Here is a 25,703-nt window from a genome sequence, read left to right as displayed (position 1 = left end):
TGCTGTGTCCGTTTCCATTGAAGTTGTTGAAATAGAGAACTTGCTCATCCCAATCTTCCCAAACACGACTCCAAACACTATGCTTCTATAAAAAACAGTGCTTTTATTTATGTAATACTGTGGAAAAATAATTACATACCATTTTTAAAAAATATTGAAGATAATGAAATTAAAAAATGAGAGTTTGATAACGTTTGTTGTACATCTTTTCATCAACGGTTGTCTCTGCTACGAAGAACAGTACAATAAGATTAACATTGGATTTTTCTAAATTCAAAGACACAATAATACAGGATACAGTCCTACCAGAGGTATAAAAGTACTGTAACAGGATTTTGAGAGAAAACTATGTGGACATATACTGAAACACACACCCGCACACTTAAGACACAGTCATGCACACACATACTGTATACACACAGGCAAGCATACAACAGCCGCACGCACACTCCTCGAGTCGGGCGCTGCGTGTTTACAGTATGCTTACCATACGCGCGGAGTCATTCACACTTCCAAACAAACACACTGTACAAAGCGATGTGCGTGCCAATGCCCGCACACTCCTTCTTGATCTCTCTCTCACACTCGCACACCCACACACTCGCAGTCATACAGTACTACGCGTCAATATCGTGGACAAGCCTTCGTTGAACCTCTCCATACACATTCTCCTCCGGCCGTTTTTTGTTTTTGTTTTTTTTGGCAGACAGACGATGAGGAATGATTGAAAATGGAAATGTGCGACATGATCCCCTATAAGGCCACTCAGTTCTAAATCCAACATCTGTATGTTTTCTCTCTGTCTCTGCACCACGCTTGTAGTCGGGAGCTCAGAGAAAAAAGGACGCCAGCCTATGAAAAATGTCTGGGAATGACTCAAGGCCGCACGCCTGCTTTGGAAAGCAACAGTCACTGATAGAAGGAGCGTCTACTGCATATACATGGTCTAAGGTGAAGGACAATATGAACACTTGGCACTAGGTTTCTTATATGCACCGATATAACCTTCCTGAATGGCCACGCTGTTGACACAACTCACCCAGGCAGACGACCGGGTTAAGCATCCTCACGCTCCAACGTTTGGTCCGTACATACACATTACATGTTTTACACTGACAAAAATAATTCTGTAATGTTAAAAAATAGAATACAAAGCTTTAGTCTGGTGTGCAAATGAAAAGAAGACATTACACAGATATAGATAAGGGACGTCTAAGCATGAATACTGTAGATGCAGTGCAAACTGATGACCACCCATCCAACCCCCATCCGAGCCACAACACACTCCCATACGTCGCCCGGCAGGTGTAATGGCACCAACCACTGTACAGAAGGGCATTCTGGGATATTATACGTGTGCTCTACGAGGATCGAATAAGACAACCAGCGAAAAAAAGAAGAAAAAAAAGATGGCGGCCAGAAATGACTTCCACTGGATCAGCTTTTACCATGTTTGACTGTCAGTCACTTCTTCCTCGTTCATCATTTACAAAGTCAGTTCATAGCAAAAGATCTGTGTACGCTCGTGCCCTCTGCTTCTTGCTCTCTGTCCCAGTCTTGATTGTGACTTTCGCCGTCCGCTCTTTCAGAGCATATCCAAACACATCGGGAGTGAGGGAATTTGAAATTGTGTGGAACTTCCCTTCCCTGTCTCACTAAAGCTCCTTCTTTACCCACTAGTCTCTTGTTTATCTGTGTCTCGTGCGCACGGGTCTTCGGGCTCTGTGCATGGGTGTGTCTGCGTGTGATGTCTTTCTGGAGTTCTGCAGTATGTGTCTGTGTTAGTGTGTCATCATGTGTGCGTGTAAATCTATGACTATGTGTGTTTCTGGATGTGACTCTATTTATAAGATGCGTCCTCATGCTCTGCTGAGACTGTGAGGGTCCTCTGCGTCCCTCCGCCTCACACATGAGTCTGCATCCTCTGTGTGTGTCGGCTGTGGGAGTAGTCAGAGTGTTGCGAGGTGTAGGAGAAGCGAGTGGAGCTGCCGTACTTCCCTAGTCCAGTCTCTGATCCTGAGGGAGCAGGACCTCCGGGACCCACGGGACCCACGGGACCTACGGGACCCACGGTACCCATGGGGACCCCAGGGCCCCCCAACCCGGGTCCCACCCCGGGTCCCACCCCTGATCCCAACCCGTACATCTCATAGGATGGGCAGGCCTCCAGCGTGGCCAGGCTGGAGGGGGCGAAGCCCATGCGGTAGGTCTGGTAGTGCGAGGGGTATCCGTAGTTGTCGTAGGCCAGCTGGGAGCTGGAGTCCAGGAGGCTGCAGTCTCCTGGGAAGTCGCTGGCCACTGAGGCGTTAGGCGGCGGCTGCTGCTGCTGCTGCTGCTGCTGCTGCTGCTGGCCCGCGCGGGTGAAGGTGTTGAACTGGGCGTAGCTGATGTGGGACAGTCTGGAGGGGGGACGAGGGTCATAGCAAGCCTGCGGGCGGCCCGGGGAGGTGAGGGGGCCCGGGGGACACGGGGCTCCTCCGCTGGCCGTGGCTCCTGAGCCTCCGGCGCTGCTGCTGATAGATGCCGCGCCCCCCGGTGTCCCCGCGGGGGAGCGGTAGTCGGAATAGTGCAAGGTGGAGCGGGAGGCAGGGCGGCCTTCATCGTGGGTGGAGGCTCGCACGTTGTAGTAGCCGTTGGTGGGGTCCTGAAGACAGAGGCAGAGAAAAACAGCAGGAGGCAAACGCGCAGAGTGGGCATTAACAAGAGGTATGATGAGGGGGAATATATTTTCCATACGCCAGTGTCCCAAATTTTGGACCAGATAAGGAGGAACTAAATTGTAATTCTGCAGTGATCTTTTCTGCTTTCTTGACTTGGCGTCCCCATCAGGGTGGATCCCTGCCCACATTGTGTGGTTGAGGGAAGGGCGCTCTCCCTGCTCACTACACTCGCATCATATTGTTACTATTTCTGACATGATTGTGGCCCCTCATTGCCTCTAATCTACCAAACCTCACCCCCACACAACTTTGTCTCACGGCTTTGTTGCTTGAGGCAGCGGGGAAGGAGAAAAAAGTCTTGCCGAGGCTGTTGTCAGAGGGTGATCTAACCATCACCTGGGGTGGATTCCTGTCTGCGTCTCTTCAAAGTGATCCAAGGCAGCCCTACAGGGTTGGTGTTTGCCCTCACAAAATATTCATGCAGGGGGGCGGAACAGAACATTTTGGCAGCTTTACGCAGAAAAAAATACATTCACCACCTAATCGCAGCCGCACAGTGTCAAAACGTATAAATGATTCATGCCATCTGAATGGGCAGAGTATGCCGGATAAATACTCTTCAGGGCTTTAGACAACCACAAGATTTTGTACCGGAGGTGGAATTGTTTTAACTGGACTGTAGTAATTATTACATTACATTACATGTCATTTAGCTGACGATTTTATCCAAAGCGACTTACAAAAAGTACATTTCAACCATAAGGACACAAACTAAAAAGAACAAGAAACAAGAATTAATAGTAATATGTAATAGGTCATGCAGATGGTCCGGTCGACTTTTTAGGAATCGCAGCTTTTATAGAAATGTAATTTATGTCTTTCTGTCATTTTTACACATAACAAAGTCACCGGAGGGCCACACTGAACCCTCCGGCGGGCCTTGAGTTTGATGTTCTTGTTCCTTTAGCATCTCATAGGAGATAATACTTGTTTAAATCTCCTCTTTGTCTTCTCTTGGCTGCCAATCAAATGGAATGGGAAATTTACACTGTGTGAATTATGTATGTTAACGTTGCAATGACTTAATTACACACCTGTTCACAAAATAAATTCACCTGGATTTTTGAGACCAAATCAATTATCAATTGGGATTACATATAAATAAATAAATAATGTAAGAGCACGAAACCACGATTGACGATATTAAAGAATTAAAGGTTAAATCTTTTAAAACGTTTAGCTTTAAACTATGAACAATACATTAATTGTTGGTGCATTAATGGCTTGCTAGCTACCGTGACTAAACAAACGATAGGCTGTCGTTAGCTGCTTAGAAAAATGTATTTTAACCGAAAGGAAGCACCGTAATCTGTGTAGCGTTTCGGTCCAGTAGGTACCGGTTGTATATTGTCGGTTCCCAACCCCAACCATAATGACCCCACCGTGACACGGCATCTTTGTAGTACACGGGTCTTGCTTGTTTTGACTTTCTTTTGAACATGTATGTTTTCTGCCTGTTTTTTTAACTGTTACTAGACAGATATATACTTTATTAATCCCCGGGGGGGAATTTGTGTGTAGCAGTAGCAGCAATGCAGTCATTAAAAATGCACAATACAATAAAATAGCAGAGCAGAACATGTTAAATTAAATTTGAGAATTAAATAGAAAAAAAGAAAAGAAATAAAGAAGTGCACAATACAAGTATATTCAGTGTATGTGAGTAAATGTAGTATATTTAGTGAAAAGGAGTGAGATAGGAGTACGTACAGTGAACGGAATAGGTAAAACTAAAATAGGTCGTAGGTAGGTAGGTAGGTACTACACCACCACAATCTTTTAGGCTTTTGGCATAAAGTGCCAGCTTGTTTGGATTTGGTAAACAATCTGCTTCTGGATTTGATGTGAACGAGTTTTTAAAGAGCTCACCTTCAGGTCATACTCCTGGCGGGTGTCCAGGGTGTCGCTGCGGAGGTCAGACTTGAGCTCTATGTCATCTTTAAAGGGCTGATTGGAAGGAGAGAAGGACACAGAGGGGAGAAACTAAACCGTCAAAAAACAAAACAAAAACAAAAAGGAGGAGAGAATGTGCCGTAACAAAACGGAAGAGGGAAGGAGGCAACAGAGCAAGACAGGAAAAGAGAAAATGGAATTCAAAGTGTTAAAAGGAGTGATTACAGGGGAAAACAGTTTGTTTTTAGTCCAAAGGTGCAGTGTGGGGTGTAGGGAGAGGTGACTAAGTTAATGTGAGGTTTTTCTTTTCTACAACCGCAGGCTGTGTAAACAGTGTGCGGCCCGAGCACACATATCCCGCTGCTTCTCACCGAGTACATGGCCTTGACCATGCGCGAAGCCGTGGACACGCTGCCGGAGTCCTCCTCTAAGCTGTGGGTCTCCTTGTTGATCGTCTCCACCTTGATGTCGGGCTTACCCAGCGTGACCCCGCGCCGACCTGGAAGCACAACACGGCAAGGTTGAAGGCAGCTGGACACACGCACCGTGGCCGGTGTGTTTTCACAAGCTGGGGGATTGAGGGGTTTGGTTTTCTTTGGTTTGCTGATTATTTGGTCTTGTGATGATGAGGAAAGTAAAAACGTATACTGTGCATGTAGATCTGGTCTTTATGTGTGGAGCTCATGGGGGAATGACTCACTGCCTTTGCGCTGCCGGTAGAAGATCAAAACGAGGACCAGCAGAAAGATGAACAGCAGGATGGTAGAGCCCACCGTCCCACCAGCTATGATCCCCACCGGGACTTCCTCTGAAATGAGGGGAAGGGAAAGAGAGACGGAAAGAGTTGGATTGAGTAAAGATGCCCTCTGCCTGTAGCTGCACAATCCAGATCTTAATAGAAAAAAAGTTGAACCTAGATGACATATGATGGACAAAAAACGTGTCTGATCTAAATGACCATAGTTCATCAGGTTCTCTTTCTGGTTGACAATACAGAAACCGATAAACTATGTCCAGAGTTTTAAATAACGATGCGATAACTGTAGTACTTATTTTCTGGATTTAAACACTACATGCTGTCTTGTCCGTAGCTAGAGTCGTTAGAGAGCTAGAGACACACCGGTCTCCTCCAATGTGATGATCATGGTTCCCGGGCCGAACGAGTTCCAGGCCGTACAGTTGTAGTTGGACAGGAAGTCTGACTCCATCACGTTGTTGATGGTGAGGGTGGAGAGGACGCCGCCGCCCTCGGCAGACGGTTTGCTCTGCTCCACCGTGTACCTCTCCAGCAGCGTCCCCTTCTCCTTCTCCCACACGTTCTCCTTCCACGCCCAGACCTGCAGCAAACACACACCATGTTAGATGATATCACAATAAGTGCCATTTGGGAGGGTTGACTTATCTCTGAGTTCTATAAAAATTCTATTCACTCGTTCACACCTGAACAGATATCTTTCTTTTGATAGATTTGAATCATGAATGAATTGTTACTACACAGGCCATCTACCAATAAAACCCTTTGTGAGAACTGAAAGAAACAGAAAGACATAATTAGCATTTCTATAACAGTAGCTGCTATTTCTAATCAGTCCACTGGGGGCTGCACTCTGTGAGTGAGCGCTGCGTTAGACAAGGGGGACCAGGTCGATGGCCAAGGCAGTGCCGCTAGATCGCCATTCAAAAGCAACCCTGACTGACAGTAATGGGTGTAGGATGAGTGGAATAACTTAGTTTTGATACTTTCCACGCTTCTGAAAGTCAAAATGCTTGTTTTTTATTGAAGCGATTTGTTTTGTGCTCACGGTATGCAGCGTTGGTCTGATCATCGCCTATGATTATATATAAAATATCAACCATGATCACTCTGATGTGATAAAATTCATGACACATTTTTCTTTGTGTTCATCGATGTTAATCAACACGTTCTTTCTCCTCCTCTATTTGTTTGGAGGCAATTTCACAATATTTAATTTGGGATAAAAACAGAAACACAAATATGGATCTATTCATTAATAAGGAGGAAGGAATCTACACCCCCCACATGTAAACACACTCAGACCGACAACAGACTGTATGCTGCTGCAGACTGAAGTGGGGGTGGGTGGGGATGGCGTAGCTGGTGTGAATCTTGAATAGTCTCCAATATTAAAGCCACTAAAAGCAGCTGTATTATTCAGTAATGGAGTAATGTACTAAAGTTAATTATGCATAAACCCACATGTTCCCATAATCTGCCCATTTATTCCAGAAAAGGATAATCTCTTGGCCGTGGCGTTTACCGGGACAACTGTTCCTCTCCACTCCTTTATATTTCATAAATCTTTTTCTGTCCCAACCTTCGTCGCTCGCATTAGGAGCGTGCACTGTGCGTCAGGATGGATCAGTCACAGGAACTACTACTACTCTGTGATGCGGCCGAGTGGGGAAAGCATCTGGGCCGATTTCTGACGCAGGAGCTAAAAGTGGAGCGGCTTACTGTTAGTGTTGGTTTGTTTATGTGATGGCAAGGAGGGAAATTCTGTGAGAGTTTAAGGGTGAGTCACCACTCAAAAAGAATGGGGGACGGTGCCTAAAAGCCTTTACCGTGCACGAGTAGAGCCATTTAGGAACAGCGAAAGACAAATGGCTACGACCCCATCACTCCATGTGATCGAAGCTTTTTCTCATGTGTCCGTTTCTTTGGTCTGAATAATTGATTCTTGGCTAAATATAATTACTGGTTCGATGGCGTAGAAGTATTTCCTTTTGTCAAAGTTTCTTCTTCTTTTCACTCACAATCTTATCTGGAGGAGGTGTGCTAGCTATGTAGCATTTCACCTCTCCTCGCTCTCCTTTCACAGCATACTGGACGGCATCACTGGAGATGATGGGGGGACCTGCATTGGTCAAACGTGAGAGGACATATGAGTGCACTGACCTCCAAATAAATGGCCACCGCTTTGTACATTTCTTTTTTTAAAAGCTGCCCTTTTAGAAAGTACATGCTTTTCATCTACAGGCAGTGAAACATTAATTGGATGGATGTTTTCTGACCGTTGACGGTGAGTGTGACCTCAGTCTCTCCTACTCCTATCCGTGGGACGATGGCCTTACACACATACTGGCCAGCATCTGCTTGGCTCACTGACTTCAGATACAGCTGGTTGCTGTTGCTTAGAACCTGTGGGGAAGTGAAAAAAGGACACAAATATGATCAAGACAGGGATTAATGTATTGCACTGATCATGCTGCATATCTGTACGTCTGGCCTTATTTTAGTATATTTGTTCTACTACTCTGACTGGCTAACAATACAAAATTGCACATCCTCTTTCAACCCATCATAAAGGCTTTACAGTTGCCCCAGCAACCACATCTACTGGAGAATTAGCTGTGGGAAAATTATGGCTAAATATGAACCACCTACAGGGAAAGAGATACCTGAACAAGACAGATTAGATAAGCGTAGGAAAGTGTATGTCAGTCCATGAGGCACGTTGCATTCACTGTGCTCTACCTGCTTTGTCTTAAGTCCAAAATCCTCGGATAAATCTAGGTGTACCAACGGATATTATGCCCTTGCACGACAGGCTGCATGAACTGTAAGAATCGTGTGACTACAGGAACAGAGGAAAGCGTGGGCTCTTAGCTGCTTACCATGTTCGACCCCTTTTTGAACCAGGTGAGTGTGAGCGGAGGGTTCCCCGCCCATTTGCAGTTGAGGGTGACATCAGAGTCAACATCTACGGTTTTTGGCTGCGGCTCCACCAACAGAATTGGACCGACTGGAGACACAGAAACAGAGAGATGTTCCTTGTTGAGCAATGGGTAACAATGCCAAAGGAGCTGCTCAAGAGGAAAAAGAAGCACATCAACGGTGTGTTTTGATCCTCTGACTCCACACGGGAGCGAGTGAAGTGAGCCATGGCGAGTGAACAAGGTGAGATGAGTATTGTGTGACTCACAGTGAACGTCTACCAGGATGCTGACGTTGGTCTTTCCCACAGCGTTAAAAACCAGACAGGAGACCGGCTCGGTGAAGAAGGAGTGGTCGGCCTTGGTGGTGAACACACTCTCCCTGGCGCCCTGCAGCACCACGCCGCCCTTGGCCCAACTAGGGTTACACACAATGAAAACGTGAACACCACTCCTTTCAAAACGGAGAAGCACAAACCACATCCGTTTGTAACAAAAATCGCATCAAATATTGCGTACATGGAATTCAGGAAATGTCTGTCGCCGGCACACGGCTCTCAACGTGTAGGCACTAGCGACACACGCTGCTAACAGGTAAAACACGGCACTTTACTCCACAAATCATCACATAGCAAATAGTTATTTGCTGTCATATAAATGCTCCTGCCATTGAGACTTTTTATTGTGACTATGTGTTTGTGCGTGGATGCAGACCTGTAGCCCATAATAGGAGGGTTGGCGTGAGCCTGGCAGGTGAAGGTCACTCTGTCCCCCTCCAGGACAGATCGGGGCTCGATGGACAAGGTCACTGTCGGGGGATCTGGAAGGGAAAGAGTGAGAGAGAGACTCACATAACAGCAGCCTTAAAGCATCTGATATATGCTGCATTCCGGATGCAAAATGGCTGCTATGCATTACTCAGTCATTTCTATAAAACATTCAGCAGCTGGCAGATGTTTTATGTTTCAGAATATGACGTCATGTTGTTTTTAATAGGCCTGAAATGTACTTATGTAAGAGATAATTAGCAGGGTAACTATGTATTGTAAATGTAATGAATCTTGTGTTTTTGCAAACGCAACGATAGTTTGTGGATTACAACCAGTCTCCATCTCTGTTCAATATCATTGCTCACGGTGAACGTTGAGGGTGACAGTGGTGCTTTTCCCACTGGGGACAGCCAGGTTGGAGGCCACACAGCTGTAGTTCCTCCCGGTGTCGGAGTCGAGGGGCTGGATAGGCAGGTAGCTATGAGTGGTCACCCTCTTCCTGTCCGCGAGCACCTCCTGGTGATGGAATGCAGAAAGGTATTGCTCAGACCTTTGATCCAGATAAAATACTGTAGAAATGCTTCGTGCTCAGTGGGGATGTGGTCTCACAGTGGTACTGGCAGCCCCTTCCACAGGTAGACCATCTTTGAGCCACTCCACCACAGAAGGAGGTTTGGCCCCTCGGGACACGCAGCTCAGGTTGTAGGACTCCCCCGCATTCAGCAACACCTCCGGACCCCCATCGATAACTGGGTTGTCTGGGGGGACTGGAGCGGGAGAAGAGCGTGTTAGAAACACACGCAACATCTCACATACTTTTAATGGACGTGTGCGCCGACAAACACGTACTGAGGACGGTGAGTTTGGCCCTCCTGGACCTCAGGGCGGCATCGGGGGCCTGGCACTCATACAGGGAGTCATCGGACAGATCAGCAGACAAGATCTCCAGGTTGTACTGGCCCAACTCCTGCACGCGCAGCACGCGGTACCTGGGCCAGGCTGCGACACGGAGACAGACATAGTAGATTACGTTAAAAAAACATAACCGTTATCGAGCACACACATTAGATCCACTTTGGACTGGTGGCTTTGAATGTCTATTTAAAATCAATTCAATTAAAATAAAAAACGCACCTCTTCAAAATGACTTTTAATGTCTCACTAATGCTGTGTAATGTGTTTTAGGTCTTTTGTTGAAAACAATGATTTGTAAAGCGTCTTTAGTATTATGTATTATTATGAATATTATTACATTAAAGGGACTCAGATGTCTCAGAACTTCATTTAAAAATGTATACATATTTATTTAGCCTTCTGCTTTTAGTATTAGTTTTACATTCCTTCACAAAAATCCAATTGAATTCCTTTGGCAGAAGACGAACATATGTCACTCTAATATTTAAACCCTCAAACCTAAACTTGTCCTAAACCTAAAGTGTCAGTATCCCCACATAGCCGTGTGGTCTGTATCTGAATAAAACTAAATAAAACGTGACATCACGCAGTGCGGGAGAGTTTATGCTGACAGAAACATCAGGTCAGTGTCATGAAAGGGGCAGGTATGACACCAGAGAGATGCATGGACACACGATGTCATAGACATTCGCAAACACGCTTGCATGTCCAAACCTACACATTCACACACTTACACAACGCACACACAATCAAGCACACAGGGCCCTGCCTCTCAGATCCTTCCTCTCCCTTCCCCCCATCCGCCACACAGCCCAGCTGTGTCGCTGCCGTACGTTCTCGCCGTTAGGTGGCATCCATGCTCTCTCTCACCAGCAGGCTAAGAGATGAATGCATTATGACAGCAACGTTTTAGAGGACTCAAATCGACTCCAGTCCATGGTGCAGATTTCATGTTCGCTGCCCAGCCGTAGATTGCATGTGAAATTTGCTATGTCGTCTCCATGTGCAGCCCCTCCATTTGAGCTGGCTGCTCGCCTAACCTTGTGCGTCCTTGTTTCTGCATGTGTGTGTGCCAGTGTGTGTGCTTGTGTGCATTTGCATGTGAAATGTTGAGAGCGAGAAAACGTATGAAAAGCCCAGAGAGCGGAGAGGGGGGGCGGGGGGGGGGGGGGGGGCAGAGGGACAGAGCTTCATACACAAACTCTGTGTGGCCAGCGTTCATTCAGTTTTTTTATTTAAAAGCTTCGGCTTGAAGCACTGGACCGTAACAGTAACAGTATGATTCAAAGGAAGAGAGGCAGAAGAAAGAAGGGGGCAGGAGGAATGGAGAAAGGACAGACGAGGACTGGGAGGAGGAGAGAAAGAAGGGACAGAAGCGTTGACAGAGAGAAAGCGGAGAGCATGTCAAGCAAGATGAGGGCGAGGAGGGAGACATGGAAGAGAAGTTAAATGGAGAGTGGGAGCGAGTAGGCTCAGTGCAACAGAGAGAAAGGAACATGGGAGCATAAAGGAGGAGGTCGCAGAGGAATAGCATGACAGGGGAGGTGGAGCCGAAAGGAGAGGACAGAAGGAGAGGGTAATGAAGGCCAAAGTCATAGAACACGGTGGATGAGGAGGAGAATGGAGGTAAAAAAATAAAGGAAAGGAAAATAAATAAACCACGGTTAAAGGATGGAAGAACCAAACACAAGGAAACAGCATGTCATGAACGATGCCGTCTCCCTCTGGACCAATCAGTTCGAAATGCGCCCACTGGCTCCGACCCGCAATTGCTCTGCACCCTTCGGTCTAATCAGCGCAAAACAGAAAACAGCGCGATGGAGCGATGAGAGGCATCAATCCCCGCAGTTTTGTCAAAGTTAGACAAGCTGTGTCTCAAATTATTGTGGACATACAGACAAGCGAGAGACTTAATAAATGAGACAGGAAATGTCCTTTGTGAGGGACAAAAACGTGGAGTGATCAGTAAGGGCAAACTGCATGAATGAGGGCTGTATATAAATCAGTCGGTGTATCGGACTCTCATTAAAAATAAAGACTTTTATGCAGCGCTTATTAGTTGATGTCGCCCACTGCCGATGCGACAGAGAGGATGACGTGATGCTGCCTGACCGAGTTGGGAAGGTGTCAATCTGTAAAATGTGCCCGAGGGAGCGTAGAGTTTACCCTCTACCATTGGCTGATATGTGCAGAAGGAGGCGGCAACCAGCCTGCGCAAGAGCCCGGTTGTCTCCTTGCTGCCCTCATCTAGCTGTAACTACAAACGTATTTAGTCAGCATATATTTCCCATCGCAGGAAGAGACACGCAACGTCACAGTGGGCCACCCAAAGGGCTGTTAGGGGAAAACCAAATTCCACATCTGTAAAACATTAAACAGCCCCGTTGGCTCAGTCCAGGAATATTTTACTTAATGTATATACATACTGTATATATATATATATATATATACTGTATGTATATGTATGTATTTTTGTCATAGATGAACTATTAGTTAATGGGAGCGAGCCCTTTGCAGCCTATCATAGCTGCCTGTTTAGTGCTTATTGTGACAATAAACATACAGCTAAACACACATAACAGCTAAAAACATGTGTGGAGCTAAAGCACCAACGGTGGCTGGTCCAGGGGTCCTTGGTCCGGCTCCTGGTTCAAAACACCTCGGAAAGTGGCCATGGATGAACAGCACTCGGTATCAAAAGTATAGTTAGCGTGCATGTTATAAAATTGGTGTTTGTCCATTTGTAGTATTAGTCAGGTCTAAAACTTGATCCAGATTTATTCAAAGTCCCTAAATATTAAGTGGGGGGCCTTCGTGGTTTCAGCATGAGTTCAGGAGCACTGCAAATGTTGGCGCTGAGCCACCGTGGGCACAAACTTCATACATTTAACATATGTCGCCGCTCAGCACTCTGAACTGTGGCGTAACGATCAAGCCGTGAGACGTCTTTGCAGTTGCGGCTTTAAAGAGAACCAGGAAGAACTCTAGTTCGCCATCAGCAGCTCCCATCCAAAAGTATCAGCATCAGCTTTGCAAAAAGGGGATTTTTGTAAAATGCTGAAGAGAGTGAAGGAAGCCTGAGTGTGATGTCTCACCCCGCAGGTCCTCTCCGATGCCCAGAGCCAGGCCATCTTTGGTCCACTGAACAATGCCCGAGTAGTTGAAGACAACACAGGACAGGATCACCCTCTGGCCCCGCACCACCGACTGGTCTGCCGGCTCCTGAGAGAACCTCGCTGTCCACACTGGAGAGAAGGAGAAAGGACGGGGAAGTGGGAGAGAAGGGTTTGTCAAGTTCTCATTTTTGCAATTCGCCACTATAAAATCAGCCCAAACGCATGTGTTGCAAATTATTGTAGCCACGGTTTTATGGTTAATTGATTGAATCCCCCCGGCGGGATATGGAATTCCATCTTTGATCGCACTTACAGACTTTAACCGAGCGGCGCGGAAAGACGGAGGTGTCGAACAAAGGGGGAAATCAGAGAAGAACAAGAAAGAGGAAGAGGTGTATAACGCTGAGTCAGAAGAGGAGCTGGGAGATCAAACAGCCGAAGCCACAGGGCCTCTCACGCCCCTTCTCTCCTTCTCGCGTCCGACTTTCATTTCTTAAAAACTCTCCCCCCTGTTCCCCCACGCCCCCGTCTCTCTTTCTCCCCTTCTTCATTCCTCCCTATGCGTCATCTCCCAGGCTTCCACTCCACAACCCAAACTACAGTGGTGGTCATTGTGTCCTGGACTCTCTCCCTCTGGTCCACAGCAGGCAGACCAGCACAGCGCCGGCCGACCGTCCGATACGAGGAGGGACAAGAGGGAGCCCCCTGTGCTTTTGTTCCGCGCCGTACGAGGACAAGTTGCAATTAGCTGTCCCTTGAAGACAGGACACCCCCCCACACAGTAGCGGAGAGGGCCAGACGCTGGGGACGATTTGCATCGCTCCCTCCGTTTCTGTCCCTGGCTTTTGTTTCTTGTCCCCTCTCCCACTTGGTGGTTCACAGAATCTCGTACAGTAAATCAGGAGCCCAATGCTGCACAGTAGTACCCCAACGCACGCACACACACACACACACACACCTCCTCAGCCATTATCTCTCTCTCTCTATTGTCTCTCTCTCTCTATACTGTTGTATGTCCTTTGCCCAAATTGCTTTGCTTCACGCTGCTTCTCTCCTCCTTATGCACCCCCCCCCCTCTCCTCCTTCCTTTTGTACATCCATGATGATGATGTGTGAATGTCCTTTTGCCTTCCTCTCCTTCGCTGTGTACCGTATGCACCTCCTCCTTTCCGTATACATGCATTATGGCGTACACGTGCTCTTACCCATAATGCTTTCTATTTCTGTGTTCCTCCTCGCTGGTTGGAAGGGGGTTAGAGGCGGACTGTCAGAACTCATTTATCACATTAAATATCAGCCCTCCGGCACTTTCTCTCCCCCCACCCTGCTCACCCGTCGCTCTCTTTTCTCACTTTTTTTCCCTCACTCCCTTTTCTTCACCTCCTACCATTTACATCCCTCCTTCTCACTTGTCCTCTCCACTTTTTTTTTTAACACTTTCCCCCTCCTCCCTCCCTCCTCACATAGAGTCCCTCCCTCATTCCCTCACACTTCTCCCTGTGAGCCCTCCAGCGCTTCACTGAAGGTTCCCATCTCTCTCACTATTTTTTAACAACTTTCATATGCCTCTTGTGGACCCCACCCCTCCCGCCTCCCCCATCCTGACCTATCTCCCACGTTTCCCCTCTCTTCCACGTACACAGGCGTGCCCTCTCTCCCCATCATGTCAGATTTGGTGCAATTTGCAGAGGTAAGATATGCCTGATAACACGAAAGGAAGCCAGTCATGCAAAAAGATTTCCTTACCAATCACAGCAATGGCTTCTGACAGTGCAGCACATTAATATTCTCAAGGTAAAGGAGATGGGCAAAGATACATGGTGAAAATGGAATCAGATGCAGATGGAGGTTTGCAGCACGCATACCTAGAATGATTTTGCACTGAACCGGAAATAATAATAATAGCGGCTCTTAATTTGCTCCCTGAGGATCAACTAAATTAACTGGATTAATAAGATCAACAAAGCAAACGTAGCAGCAACAATTGGCTATGAAAATAATGGCATATTACATTACATTACATTAAATGTCATTTAGCTGAGGCTTTTATCCAAAGCCTTTCAACCATAAGGATGCATATACTTCAAATGTGCCAGTAAACACTGACACCACAAGAATGTATGTTTTTACCTCCCCAAAAAAACACCACGGCTCAGTCTGGCTGTAAGGACATATGGATACAACAACAACCTACGCTGCCTGTCAGAAAATGTAAAACTGGTGAAAGCATTCTAAATATGGCATACACTTAAACCAATATTTAGTTTAGTTGAAACACCGACGATGGAGAAGGACCTTGTACATTTCATTTCTGTCCAGCTCTATTTAGCGGTGTTCCATGATGAGTTAGCACAGAGCGCAGTTGTATTCTTCTGTTTATTTCATTAAAATGTCTACAAATGTGACCTTTTTTGACAGGGTGTGTCTCTTTAGCTGTCAAAATGCTTCACTGATGTGCTCACCAGATAGTTTGTGGTGATGGGGGGGGGGGGGATGCGGTTTGTGTGAGCTGTTTCATTGAGAACAGCTGCCTAAATAATGAGGAGGAATTCTCTGCATGTATGTTGTCACGTGTGACCCTTCTTACATAAAACTAGTCATTGGTTCCACTGTAAATGTGTAAAAAAATATGATGAAGTTAGGTCTTTAGGAGGTGCTCCACCTTCTCCACCACCTCCAGACAAGTGAGGCTGCTCATCGAACACGTTTATTTTGTCAAGATTTTCTGAGAAATCTGGTATATAAATGTCCCAGGCCCATTGTAGGGGTTATTTAATTGAGTTACATAATGCATGATCATTAGACTACCATAAACAAAAGATTAACATTAGGATTCTTTTTGCTTTAATTTCCTGTATGCACCCTTATGTAACAAAACTCCTCCGTCTAACGCTAATTACTGGAATATACAGTGAGGATTTATACTATCCTAAAAAGCCAGAAAAGCCTTTTCTCATACATTGAAATGTAAAGAGAGTTTAGCTGGGTTTAAACCACCACGCAACCTTGACAATAGCCTGAAGCCAAGCAAATCCTTCCCTCCACCTCCTCAGATATGCAAGCGGGAGGTATTCCCTCAACTGCCTCAGTAAACCACAAACATAATCCCAACTGAACCCTCCGAGTGTCGGCTACACAATCTGCAGAGAGAAAAAACAACCATGCAAAGGCCGAGGAGTGAAAACACTGACTCATTTCAACATGTGCTCATCGCCTTCTGATTTCCATATTACCCAGTTAACACTTCAACATGACTGTATGTGCTTGTGTGTGTGTGTGTGTGTGTGTGTGTGTGTGTGTGTGTGTGTGTGTGTGTGTGTGTGTGTGTGTGTGTGTGTGTGTGTGTGTGTGTGAGAGGGAGCTTGTATTCTTTCATTATGTGGGTTATGCTGCAGTGACAAATTTAGAGTGTGTCCTGATTTCCTTGAGCCACTGATCCCCAAGACACTACCAGGAGACTGCGAGCACCCGGTCCACTCGAAGCCCACGGTCACGGAGAGCTGCGACCGTGACCGCATGCACGCAAACACACCCACACAAACAAAAACAGGCAGCGCAGATGACCTAACCTTCACCACATGGGCTAACCAACACACACAAACACAACCCCAGACATATAATCGACATGTAGAGGTGGTTTCCTGCGCACGGATTACACCGAGACTCGGACCGAGCCGCGGCGGAGCATCTCCGCCTCTGTTGGGAATGGATCTCAGTTTAGTCTAGGATTAAATACAACTGTAGTCAAAGTTTGGAAAGGGATTAGGATTAAGCCGGGGGGGCGCTAGGACAACAACCCCCGCAGACCCCGTGACACCAACCTCGGCTTGTCGAAGCTGACACAAAGCCACAGGCGAGCGCGCACAGCTTGGCGGGGTGACTCACGCCGACGCGCCGCCCCAGTGTGAACCACCGCGGCAAACTTGCCCGAGAGCACCTCTTGCGTGGTGTTTTTTAAAAGCAAGGTAATGAACCGTCAATGTGTGGCCCGGAAACGACTGAAAGGGTCAAAGGGTGCCATGATGTTTGCAGCTATTTTTACTGAGTGTGCTGCTGGTCTCTTGACTTGGCACCCTGCTGTTAGGTGGCGAATGTCAAAGCTTGCTTAACGGCGTTCAAACGCAACCCTCGCCTGGCTTCCATCTGCGGGACAGGACACGAGGTTTGGAAGGGACGCCATGCAGTAGAGGGTTCTGGGAAATGTTCACTGATGGCATTTGGTGTCATTAAATCAGACGCCATTAAAGCAAATGGCATTTGTATGGATTGTTATGCAGCGATGTAATTATCTTTGTGTCTGGCGCCCTCCCCGTACCCCTCCGTGTCCCTCCAACAAAGTCCCCCGGCCCGCCCCTCCCTTGCTCCTCTCCAGCCAATGCTGCGCCTCGACTGGATCACAGACTTGCGTCGCCATAGCAACAGCTGACGTGGAAAGTAGCTGCTCTCGAAAGTTTTCTGTACGAGCGTGTCCGCGAGAGCGCACGCGTATGTGCATCTGGGTTTCTGATGAAATCCTCCCCGGCGCTCGGTACACCCATTTTTCAATGACCTCATCCTCCCTCCGCCGATCCAACTAATAGCCACCCCCCCCCCCCCCCCCAACCCAACCCGCTACACTGTTAGTCAATCCGCTCCAAATTGATTTTGTTATCTGTCTTAATTCCATATCGCCGATGCGTTGGTGTCACGGAGAGGCTGCTGGGAAATGAGATTCAGGAATAGTGGGAACAAAGAGACGGCGACGTCCACAGACACAGAGCGCTGAAGTGTAACGGGGGAGGATGACATCATTGTTTCAGGACAAAGTTGAGGCCACGGGAGTCATGCGGCATTGACTTTCCCCTCCCTGTTTTCTGCAGACGACTGTACATACATCTAGCTGTCACTCCATCAGTCAAATCAAATCCGTGCGTGTGTCAGTGTGAGCAGGAGCGCTTTTAGACTTAGATCCTCCTTTTTCATTCAGAAAACGTGTTCAAATATCCAGTGTTTGTTTTCGTAAAGAGTCGACCTGGAGCTGTGACAGCAGCACAGCAATGTGCATTGGAATTGTATACATGCATTATTCATGCACGGTAGCCTACATCTGTTTTTATGACTGTGGGCATCTTGTAGGCATTACCATGTAGCATATTTAGACACGCAAGAAATGCACTGCAAAACAATGTATCTTGACTATCTTTCCTTCATAACTACAGATATATTTTGATCTTGAAGGGCAAATATCCTCCCAGGCAACTTTATAAACTATTCAATTTAGAAAATGAAATATACATTTTTTTTTGAAGTTGCATCTCTTCCGGAGTGGTTATTTTCATGACATAATTATTTATCTTCAAAACATTTTGTTTGTTCCTGTATTTAAGAAGCGGATGTTTTTGGACTACAGTCCTGAAGCCTGGAGTTCGGTATTTTTGCCGTCGCCATCTTGATTTCTTGGAACCAGAAGTGACACGAAGGGGTACCCCTGTGTATATACGTACCACTGATGGCTGACTAAGACATTTTCAAGGAAACAGATTTCGACTCTAGAAAACATAGCAACCTGTTAATCAAAAGGTAGCCACGCCCCCAAAGCATAAAGCCTGCTTTGTGGTCTATTTAGCTCTAAATGGGACCACCATTAACTAAATAAACTTCCTGTTGCATTGAACAAGACGTCATGTTTAAGGCAATAAATCAAGGAGAAGAGTCATTCTCTTCTTTAGACTTTAATAGACCAGTTGAATGCACTTCTGCAATGGCTTCATTTTTGGTAGAAAAACAGAGATGTACTGGGAATAACAGAACAAATTATTGTGTTAATTATTTGTTGATTTGTATTAATTATTGGTCTGTCAGCCAACTAATCAATAAGTTGTCATTTCACCTTTCAAGTCTATACACTGCTGTCTCTCCCTCTATTAATTTGACCGTGGGAATTCTTCCACATGTGCCATCCCTCAACAACATGGCCGCCTGGCTGGACGGACATAATAACCCGTCGTCATGGCAATGGCGCTATAGGAACGAGGGAGAGACGTGGATGGGGGGGGTGAAAGGAGGCATCCCACTGAGTCCGCTGACACCGTGTCACTCAAGCACAAAGGTGACTCCTGGAGGTGGGGACGGAGCAGAGAGCGGCCAAAGAGCCACAGAGAGAAAGACACAGACTCCCTCCTTTGTCTGCCGCATTGTCTGCCTGCTCGCTCCCTTCCTCTGTCGCCTTACCTTGCCGTCCTCCCCCTTACTAGCAGTCAGCAACCTCTCTCTTTCTTCATCTCCCTTGTGGCCTTGCCCCCTTCTCATTCCACGTTCACTTCCCTTTGTCTGCCAGGCATCTATAAGAAGTTCCTTCGCCCTCCATCCACCTGCAGCCCAATTCCCTTCCCGGGCTACCTTTCCACCTGCAACCTGCCTCTCCTTCGCTCCGCCACTCCCTCTCGTTCCTTCCCTCCATTACTATCAAAATGGTTGCTGTAGAAACTGTTTATTTGGAAATGGCGGGAGGGAAATTATTCCAGAGCTTTGTCCGACCATTTTGATACTGACGAGTGATGCATGAGAGCGCACATGGTCCCGTAAAAGGTGTGCGCATTAATTTTCTATCCAGTGTGTGTGTGTTTATGTGTGAGGCTCCACGCACACACGCTTATCACATCTGAAGAGTTTAATTCGTACCAAACCCCTGTTACAGATATTGTTACCATAGCTACAGCCAGTGAGGACCACTGACACAATGACACAGTGGCCATGGCAACCCCAGGATCAGTGGTGGGTAATATGATAATTCGTGGACGAGGCATCGGACACATTACGGGCACATGAATATGCTGGAGCGCTAGAAAGCCGGCCCGTCACTGGTAATCCACGAGCCTTTGTGCGGCCGCCGTGCGGCGCGGCTGACAAAGGATACTCCGCTGTAACCAGGGGTGACAGGGACTAACAATAGCCGTCCTGCGGATAAGCTTCAACAAGAGGATACATACATATCAAGCTGCTACTCTGCAGCAGCGCGCTGTGCCGCTTGTAGCACAGAGGGTCGCCGCAGAATTCAACTGGCACAATCGATATCGTGATGAATCCATGATTCAAGGCGGTGGTTCCCAATTGATTTGGGGCAGCGAACCGTTCGCAAAGCCACGCCGCCTCCAAACGCCACGTATAAACATCGGCGCCATCAGCTGCGACAGCTTTCAGACGGCCCGCAAATCCACGGCCCCGGTAATGGAATCCAGCAGCGGGACTATTTCACAAGCAGCGTCCCATTGATAAATCACCTCCTCCAAGGTCTACTTTAATTCAATCCAGTGTAATCTAATTTTATTGGTATGTGCTGCAGCTTCTTTCCAGGGCATCTGTCACAAACCGTCCAATAAAAGTCAGAGGCCTTGACCTCTTAGAGCACAGCAACATTCATACGGAGCCCCCCGCCAGTATGGTAGATAGAAATCCTGGAGATAACATTATGAATAATACAGCTTATCTGATGTAGTGGTTCTCAACGTCGCGGAGCACAATCTTTTCAGGATAGCAATGATTTCCACTTTTTCAGCTCGATATCTCTTGATCATGAGTTATTATGAAGTTATATCTGAGACCTCAGTACGCTTCCCCACTGGCCCACATGTCATTGGACACGTAGAACGCTTTCCATTAACTTGAAATGACGAGATGTTAACCGGGGGATCCCTGCTGGGGAGTGAAGGTAAGCTTCAAGGGCGTATTATTAGGTTGCCATTTGGCAGTCTTTGCCCAAAATAATGCATCTAAACCAAATGGTTTTAATGACTGGATTTCAAAGCCATTGAAGATTATCACCGCAAACAGATGGTTGACTCATTATTTGCAATCTGCAGACATTTAGCCCGCAGGCTGTTGTATTACACGGCGAGCGTTCGCCGCTCTGTGGTAACCGATTTAGTTGGTCGGCTGACCCTAATGTTGTTATCGTAGAGGGAAGATGGATGGAGCGAGTCGAGTCTCTCCCTCTCGTGTCCCTGTAGAGGAGAGCGGAGAAATGAAGTGACATCATCAGCGTCGGCCACATTCCTTCGGAGGGAGGGGGCGAGGGGGAGGACGGAGGAGGGAGGGGGGGGTCATAGGAGGAGGAGAATGTCCTGAAACTTTTGAGGTTACAGGACCGACATCACCCCTCCCCCATTCCCTTTAACACACACACACACACAAAAGCCCTGTGTGTGTGTGTGTGTGTGTGTGTGTGTGTGTGTGTGTGTGTGTGTGTGTGTGTGTGTGTGTGCGCGTGTTTTTGTTCCAGTACATGGGCTCCTCTTCTTCATCATGCGCTCCCTGTTTTAATTCATGTGCCTCTCCTCCTGTCCCCTCCCCCACCGCCTCCCCACCACTCATAGCACCCCCTCCCCTTCTTCTCTTTCTCTCTCCACCGACCAGAGGAATGCAGGAACCACATCTGGAACTTATTAGAGAGCAAGAGAGAGAGAGAAAGGGGGGAGATGGAAAGAGAAGGAGAAGTAATGGTGTGTGCAGGGTTGTGGTGGGGTGGGGGTGGGGGGGTTATGGAGGAGAAAGGGAGTAAGAAGTAAGTCAGAACAGAAAGGGAGACCAAATGAACTTCTGGTGATCAGAAAGAGGCGAGGGAGCGGAGAAGAAAGTGAACAGTGACGGCGATTAAAGCCAATTAACCTCGGCGGGGGCGGGGGCGGGGCAAGAGCCCTACCGGCACCTCTGGCGTGGGTTCAATCACGCCGGATTCCGTTGCACACGTCGCCTTTGGGCCGGGCCTCGAGCACATTCGGTCTGAATGAGCAGTCTCCCCGTCCCCACTGAGGGAGCAGTCAGGCCTGGGTAATAGTCCCTTTCTGTCAGCCGCTGGCCTCCCGACCCCCCCCTTCGTCCTCCTCTTCCCTCTCCCCTCTCCGCCAGCTCGCTTTTCTTTTCATCCAGCGCACCGTCCTCACTACACAACAATGGTGTCTTAACTCCCCCACTCCCACTCCCCCTCTACCTCACCCACCTTTCAAACAGACCAAAAGAAGTCTAATAACTCTTCATCAGGCTTCACCCACCTGCCCGCAAGATTACCCCTCTTTGTCCCCCGTCTTTCTCTCGCACCTCTCCCCCAAATCCACTTTTTTTTTTTTTTTGCAACGTGCCCCCCTGGCCCTCACCCCAAATCGCTCCTCGCTGCAGAATGTGGCCGTGCGGTTTGTGAAAACAAGGCCAATAGATTCAGTCAGATGTGATGAAGTGTTCCTCTCTTGCTCGAGGGTCTGCATAAAGAAACATTTTAGGGGGAAGTGAGTGTGTTTTTTTTTACCCTTTGTCTTTTTATAACTCGGATGCCCCCGGCCCGTCAAACACAAACAGACTACGGGGCTTTTTAATCCTCCGGGCCTCACTGGAGAAACGTTCTGCTTCTGATTGAGTTCATCTCCGACCACAGTATGAAGAATAGAAGGTGTGATGATGAAAAGTTCTCTGACGACGTTCTTCTGTGGCCGATCGGGGTTTTTGACTTTTCCTCTGGAATGCGCTTCAGCAAACATATCTGACGGGAGCAGCGGTCGCCATGTCGCACACGGACAAACACCCGCCGCGACAGAAGAGCTGAAGAATGTGTTGAATGAGGAACAACAGGCGAGGATGTGCACTGTGACACCACGGGCTCCATTCCCAGACTGGGCTCCCCGAACGGCTCCACTGGTCGCTCTCAGTGGCTCGTGTCAGTTGAAGGGGCTTCTTTCAGATCCCTTAAAAATAAGAAATACAAACTGACTGACCCAAATGGCGTGAAACCGGTCGGATGCTCCGGAGCCACATCTCCCTTAAAACAGACCTCTGCCCCGCTACACTCCACGGTTACCCTCGGAGGCGCTTTGCGACAGCACCACAAAATGGTTGGATGGCCATGGAGCTCCGGCATCGCGCCGCTGCCAGAGAGGTTCGCGCTGTAAGTCATCACCCATGAGATCCGTGAGAGGACGAGGTGGAGTTTCTGTAGGTGGCTCTTTTGTCACTGCGGCTCATGCTCAAATCTGTCAGAGCCATTAGACGAGCAGGAAGCAGCTTTAGTGGTTATTACAGCCCACCACGGCCCCCCCCCCCATCCCTTTGGAACCAACATCAGCGGTTGAATTTCTCCAGAGTCGCATGAGCGTAATGAAACAGGGGAGAGGGGGGTTATAGTGAGCTAGGCTCTAATGCGCTAACGCGTCTTGACCTCCGCGGCGCACGACACAGGAGCCCGTCTCCCTGACTCCCCGCCCGGCTCTGGCACTCTGGTCCAGGACGCCTCGTCCGAGTCGGTGTTTGAGCCGGTGCCGCTGTGCCGTGAGTCCAACCTCAAGGCTGTGCTGCTCTGAGGGAAGCGAAAGTCGTTAGTGTCTGCGATGGTTGATTGTGCTGCCGCATTAATGGTGGTCGTATGACCCGGTTGGGTTGTAGATACGAGGCCGGGATGCTAAATGAATACCACACCAGTGGCGTAGCTCGACATACTGAATCGAAAAAAACATTCTGATTCACCAAAGCTTTAATTAGACGCTTGACTAATTAACCATTCAATCATTAGCACGCGTAGGCAATTACGTGTGTGCAAATTGCAGGCCATGAAATGCTGTTTTACTTGTCTAATGAAAAGATAAGAGTCTGAGACTCTTCAGAAAGATGCTCCCAAAACCTAAGACGAGCGTCGCCTCTTTTGAGGCCATTAACTCCAGCTCTCTCTGGGTTATGTTTACTCCTCCTTTGTTGTTGTTTATAAAAGCCTAGGCCGTACATTTACTAAACCATTTTCCATCGAACTGAACAACACGCAGCTCCACATGCAGCCCGCTGATCTCGTCTTTGAGGGAGCGAAATGTCTTTGTGCTCGAGCAATGATGGACTTACAGTAACGCCTCCTACACAGACAATAGGGCACATGGCTTCGAGCACGTGAACAGGCAGCGTTTATCAGTGTGTGTGTGTGTGTGTGTGTGTGTGTGTGTTTGTGTGTTTATGAACGTCATCAGTGTCACTGAGCTAGTCATGTGGACTGAAACAGTTTGGACAAACAGGGCAACAGCATGTGACCGCAGCAAGAGGTCTCCATGTAGAGAACAAGGGAGGAAGAGAGGGGGGAGGGAGGGGGCATATTAGCAGATTGTGTCATACGTGTTTTAGAGGATCGATGAAGAGGAGCCTGCTCTTCACTGTATGAAGAGTGCGCTGTGCCTGTGTGAACCTCGACAACGCGCTACGGGGGGGATGCTGAGCACAGCAAGCCTGGCGGAGCGATACAAAGCCTGGCAGACACGGTGACATCATCCCCTTCCATACCTTCCCTCTCCCGAACACGCCTCCCCCCCCCACCCACCACCTATGATGGAGTGGTGGACTGGACGCGTGCACGCTCCTGGTCAGCCAAGGTAGACAACGGTGGGAGGCGGGGGGGGGGGTCTGTGGAGGCGTGTCCAAGAAGATGGACAGATAGGCCTCCATTCAAACAGGTAGCTTTTAGAAATGATAGCCATCACCCCCCCCCCCCACAGCCTCCCGTCTCCCAGCAACTCAGCTCATGATACACCAAGCCTTCCTGGCACCCTGCAGGTATGGAAGGGGTGGGGGGGGGGTGCATGGGTGCCGCTGTTCATTGTGCCCAGATCGGCTTTGTGTCAAGCAGGTAGGACACAAGTGGGTGGTGTTTTTGTCTTAGGGGCGGGGGGGGGGGGCAACCATACAAGCTGTCTTTCAGTCCAGGGGCTTGAGGAAGTGGTCTCAATGCCAGACAAGCCACTGAGCCCCGTTAGCAGGGTGGAGGTGCTGCTGGCATGTAGAGCAGCGCTGCTCCATCACTGTCATTCCCGTCACGTCCTGTGTCGCGTGGGGGGGGGGGGGGGGGTCTGTCATACGCAAAAGGTCATATATATCTATACCTATATAGATATATATTATATTGATAATAATATAATATTTTGTGTAAGTGTGGCGATCCATTGCTGCGGTAGGGACACGTTATCGCACGCGCGGGCGCGCTCGCGCGAAGCGGCACGCGCGCACACACGCACGCAGGCCCGAGGTGATCCATTGCTGCGGCTCATATGGGAACGCTGTGAAATCACGTTACACGCTCCTCTCTTCGCGTCGCCCCGGCAGAAAAGGGGCGCAGGGCTCTCTCTGAGTTAAAGCCCTCTGTGGTTTCACACATTTCATTCAGACATTATTCCGTGAGTTATGCGCTAAGAAAAAAGGGAGAAATGCAGCCTTACCAGTTTGAAAACTCAACAGCAAACTCAGGAGCAGCAGCCTCTGCATGGTTCAGCCGACCGATAAGTCCGTTATTGGCTCAGACCTCCGTGAGCACAGCATCAAAAAGCGGGAGTTTGCTGACTTTGATAACAACTATGCTCTGAAAGAACCGTCCCCCCGCGTCGTCCTCGCGCCTCGGTCCTCGGGCTCGACTTGGACGCGCTCCGCTTTTACAGCATTTCTCTGCCTTTTTTTTGTCCGCCTCTCTCTCCTCTTCTTCGCTCTTCAGCGTCAGTCAGTGTTCCGCTCTGTGCTGAGGCGGAAAGCTAGCGCGAGACACCGGAAACCGTCGGTTGCTTTTTCAAAATAAAGTTCACCTTGCAAGATGTACAGTATGCAAGAGAATTTAAAGAAAATGTAAATAT

At 48.1% G+C, this 25,703-nt stretch overlaps 1 protein-coding gene across 5 annotated transcripts; it reads right to left on the bottom strand.

Annotated features, from left to right (window-relative positions):
• Nucleotides 1-83: 83 nt before the first annotated feature.
• kirrel1a (kirre like nephrin family adhesion molecule 1a) lies at nt 84-25,618 on the bottom strand. 5 transcript variants are annotated; one of them, XM_040181843.2, is made up of 15 exons: nt 25,299-25,618; nt 13,069-13,218; nt 9,908-10,057; nt 9,668-9,825; nt 9,424-9,574; nt 9,003-9,108; nt 8,558-8,706; nt 8,250-8,377; nt 7,647-7,773; nt 7,389-7,489; nt 5,734-5,950; nt 5,314-5,421; nt 4,985-5,112; nt 4,590-4,703; nt 84-2,644 (listed from the first exon to the last, which is right to left on the bottom strand). In XM_040181843.2, the coding sequence occupies exons 1-15, from the start codon at nt 25,342-25,344 to the stop codon at nt 1,904-1,906; spliced, it is 2,574 nt and encodes an 857-aa protein (XP_040037777.2). In that variant the 5' UTR covers nt 25,345-25,618; the 3' UTR covers nt 84-1,903. The 5 variants fall into 5 exon arrangements, with proteins under 5 accessions (XP_040037777.2, XP_040037779.2, XP_040037778.2 ...); XM_040181845.2 differs by having other exon boundaries at nt 4,590-4,667; XM_040181844.2 differs by having other exon boundaries at nt 5,317-5,421; nt 25,299-25,614.
• Nucleotides 25,619-25,703: the final 85 nt, after the last annotated feature.

This window comes from Gasterosteus aculeatus, chromosome 7 (assembly GCF_964276395.1).
Source record: "Gasterosteus aculeatus chromosome 7, fGasAcu3.hap1.1, whole genome shotgun sequence".
NCBI lineage: Eukaryota > Metazoa > Chordata > Actinopteri > Perciformes > Gasterosteidae > Gasterosteus > Gasterosteus aculeatus.
This window is presented reverse-complemented; position numbering and strand designations above follow the sequence as displayed.

Excerpts from the sequence above, each read along its gene's own strand:
- kirrel1a (XM_040181843.2), bottom strand. The coding sequence starts at position 25,344 with ATGCAGAGGCTGCTGCTCCTGAGTTTGCTGTTGAGTTTTCAAACTG. Across the intron at positions 8,707-9,002 it reads CCTCCTATTATGGGCTACAG|TTGGGCCAAGGGCGGCGTGG; the intron begins GTCTGCATCCAC and ends GTGTAACCCTAG. Across the intron at positions 8,378-8,557 it reads CATCCTGGTAGACGTTCACT|TCGGTCCAATTCTGTTGGTG; the intron begins GTGAGTCACACA and ends CTGTGTCTCCAG.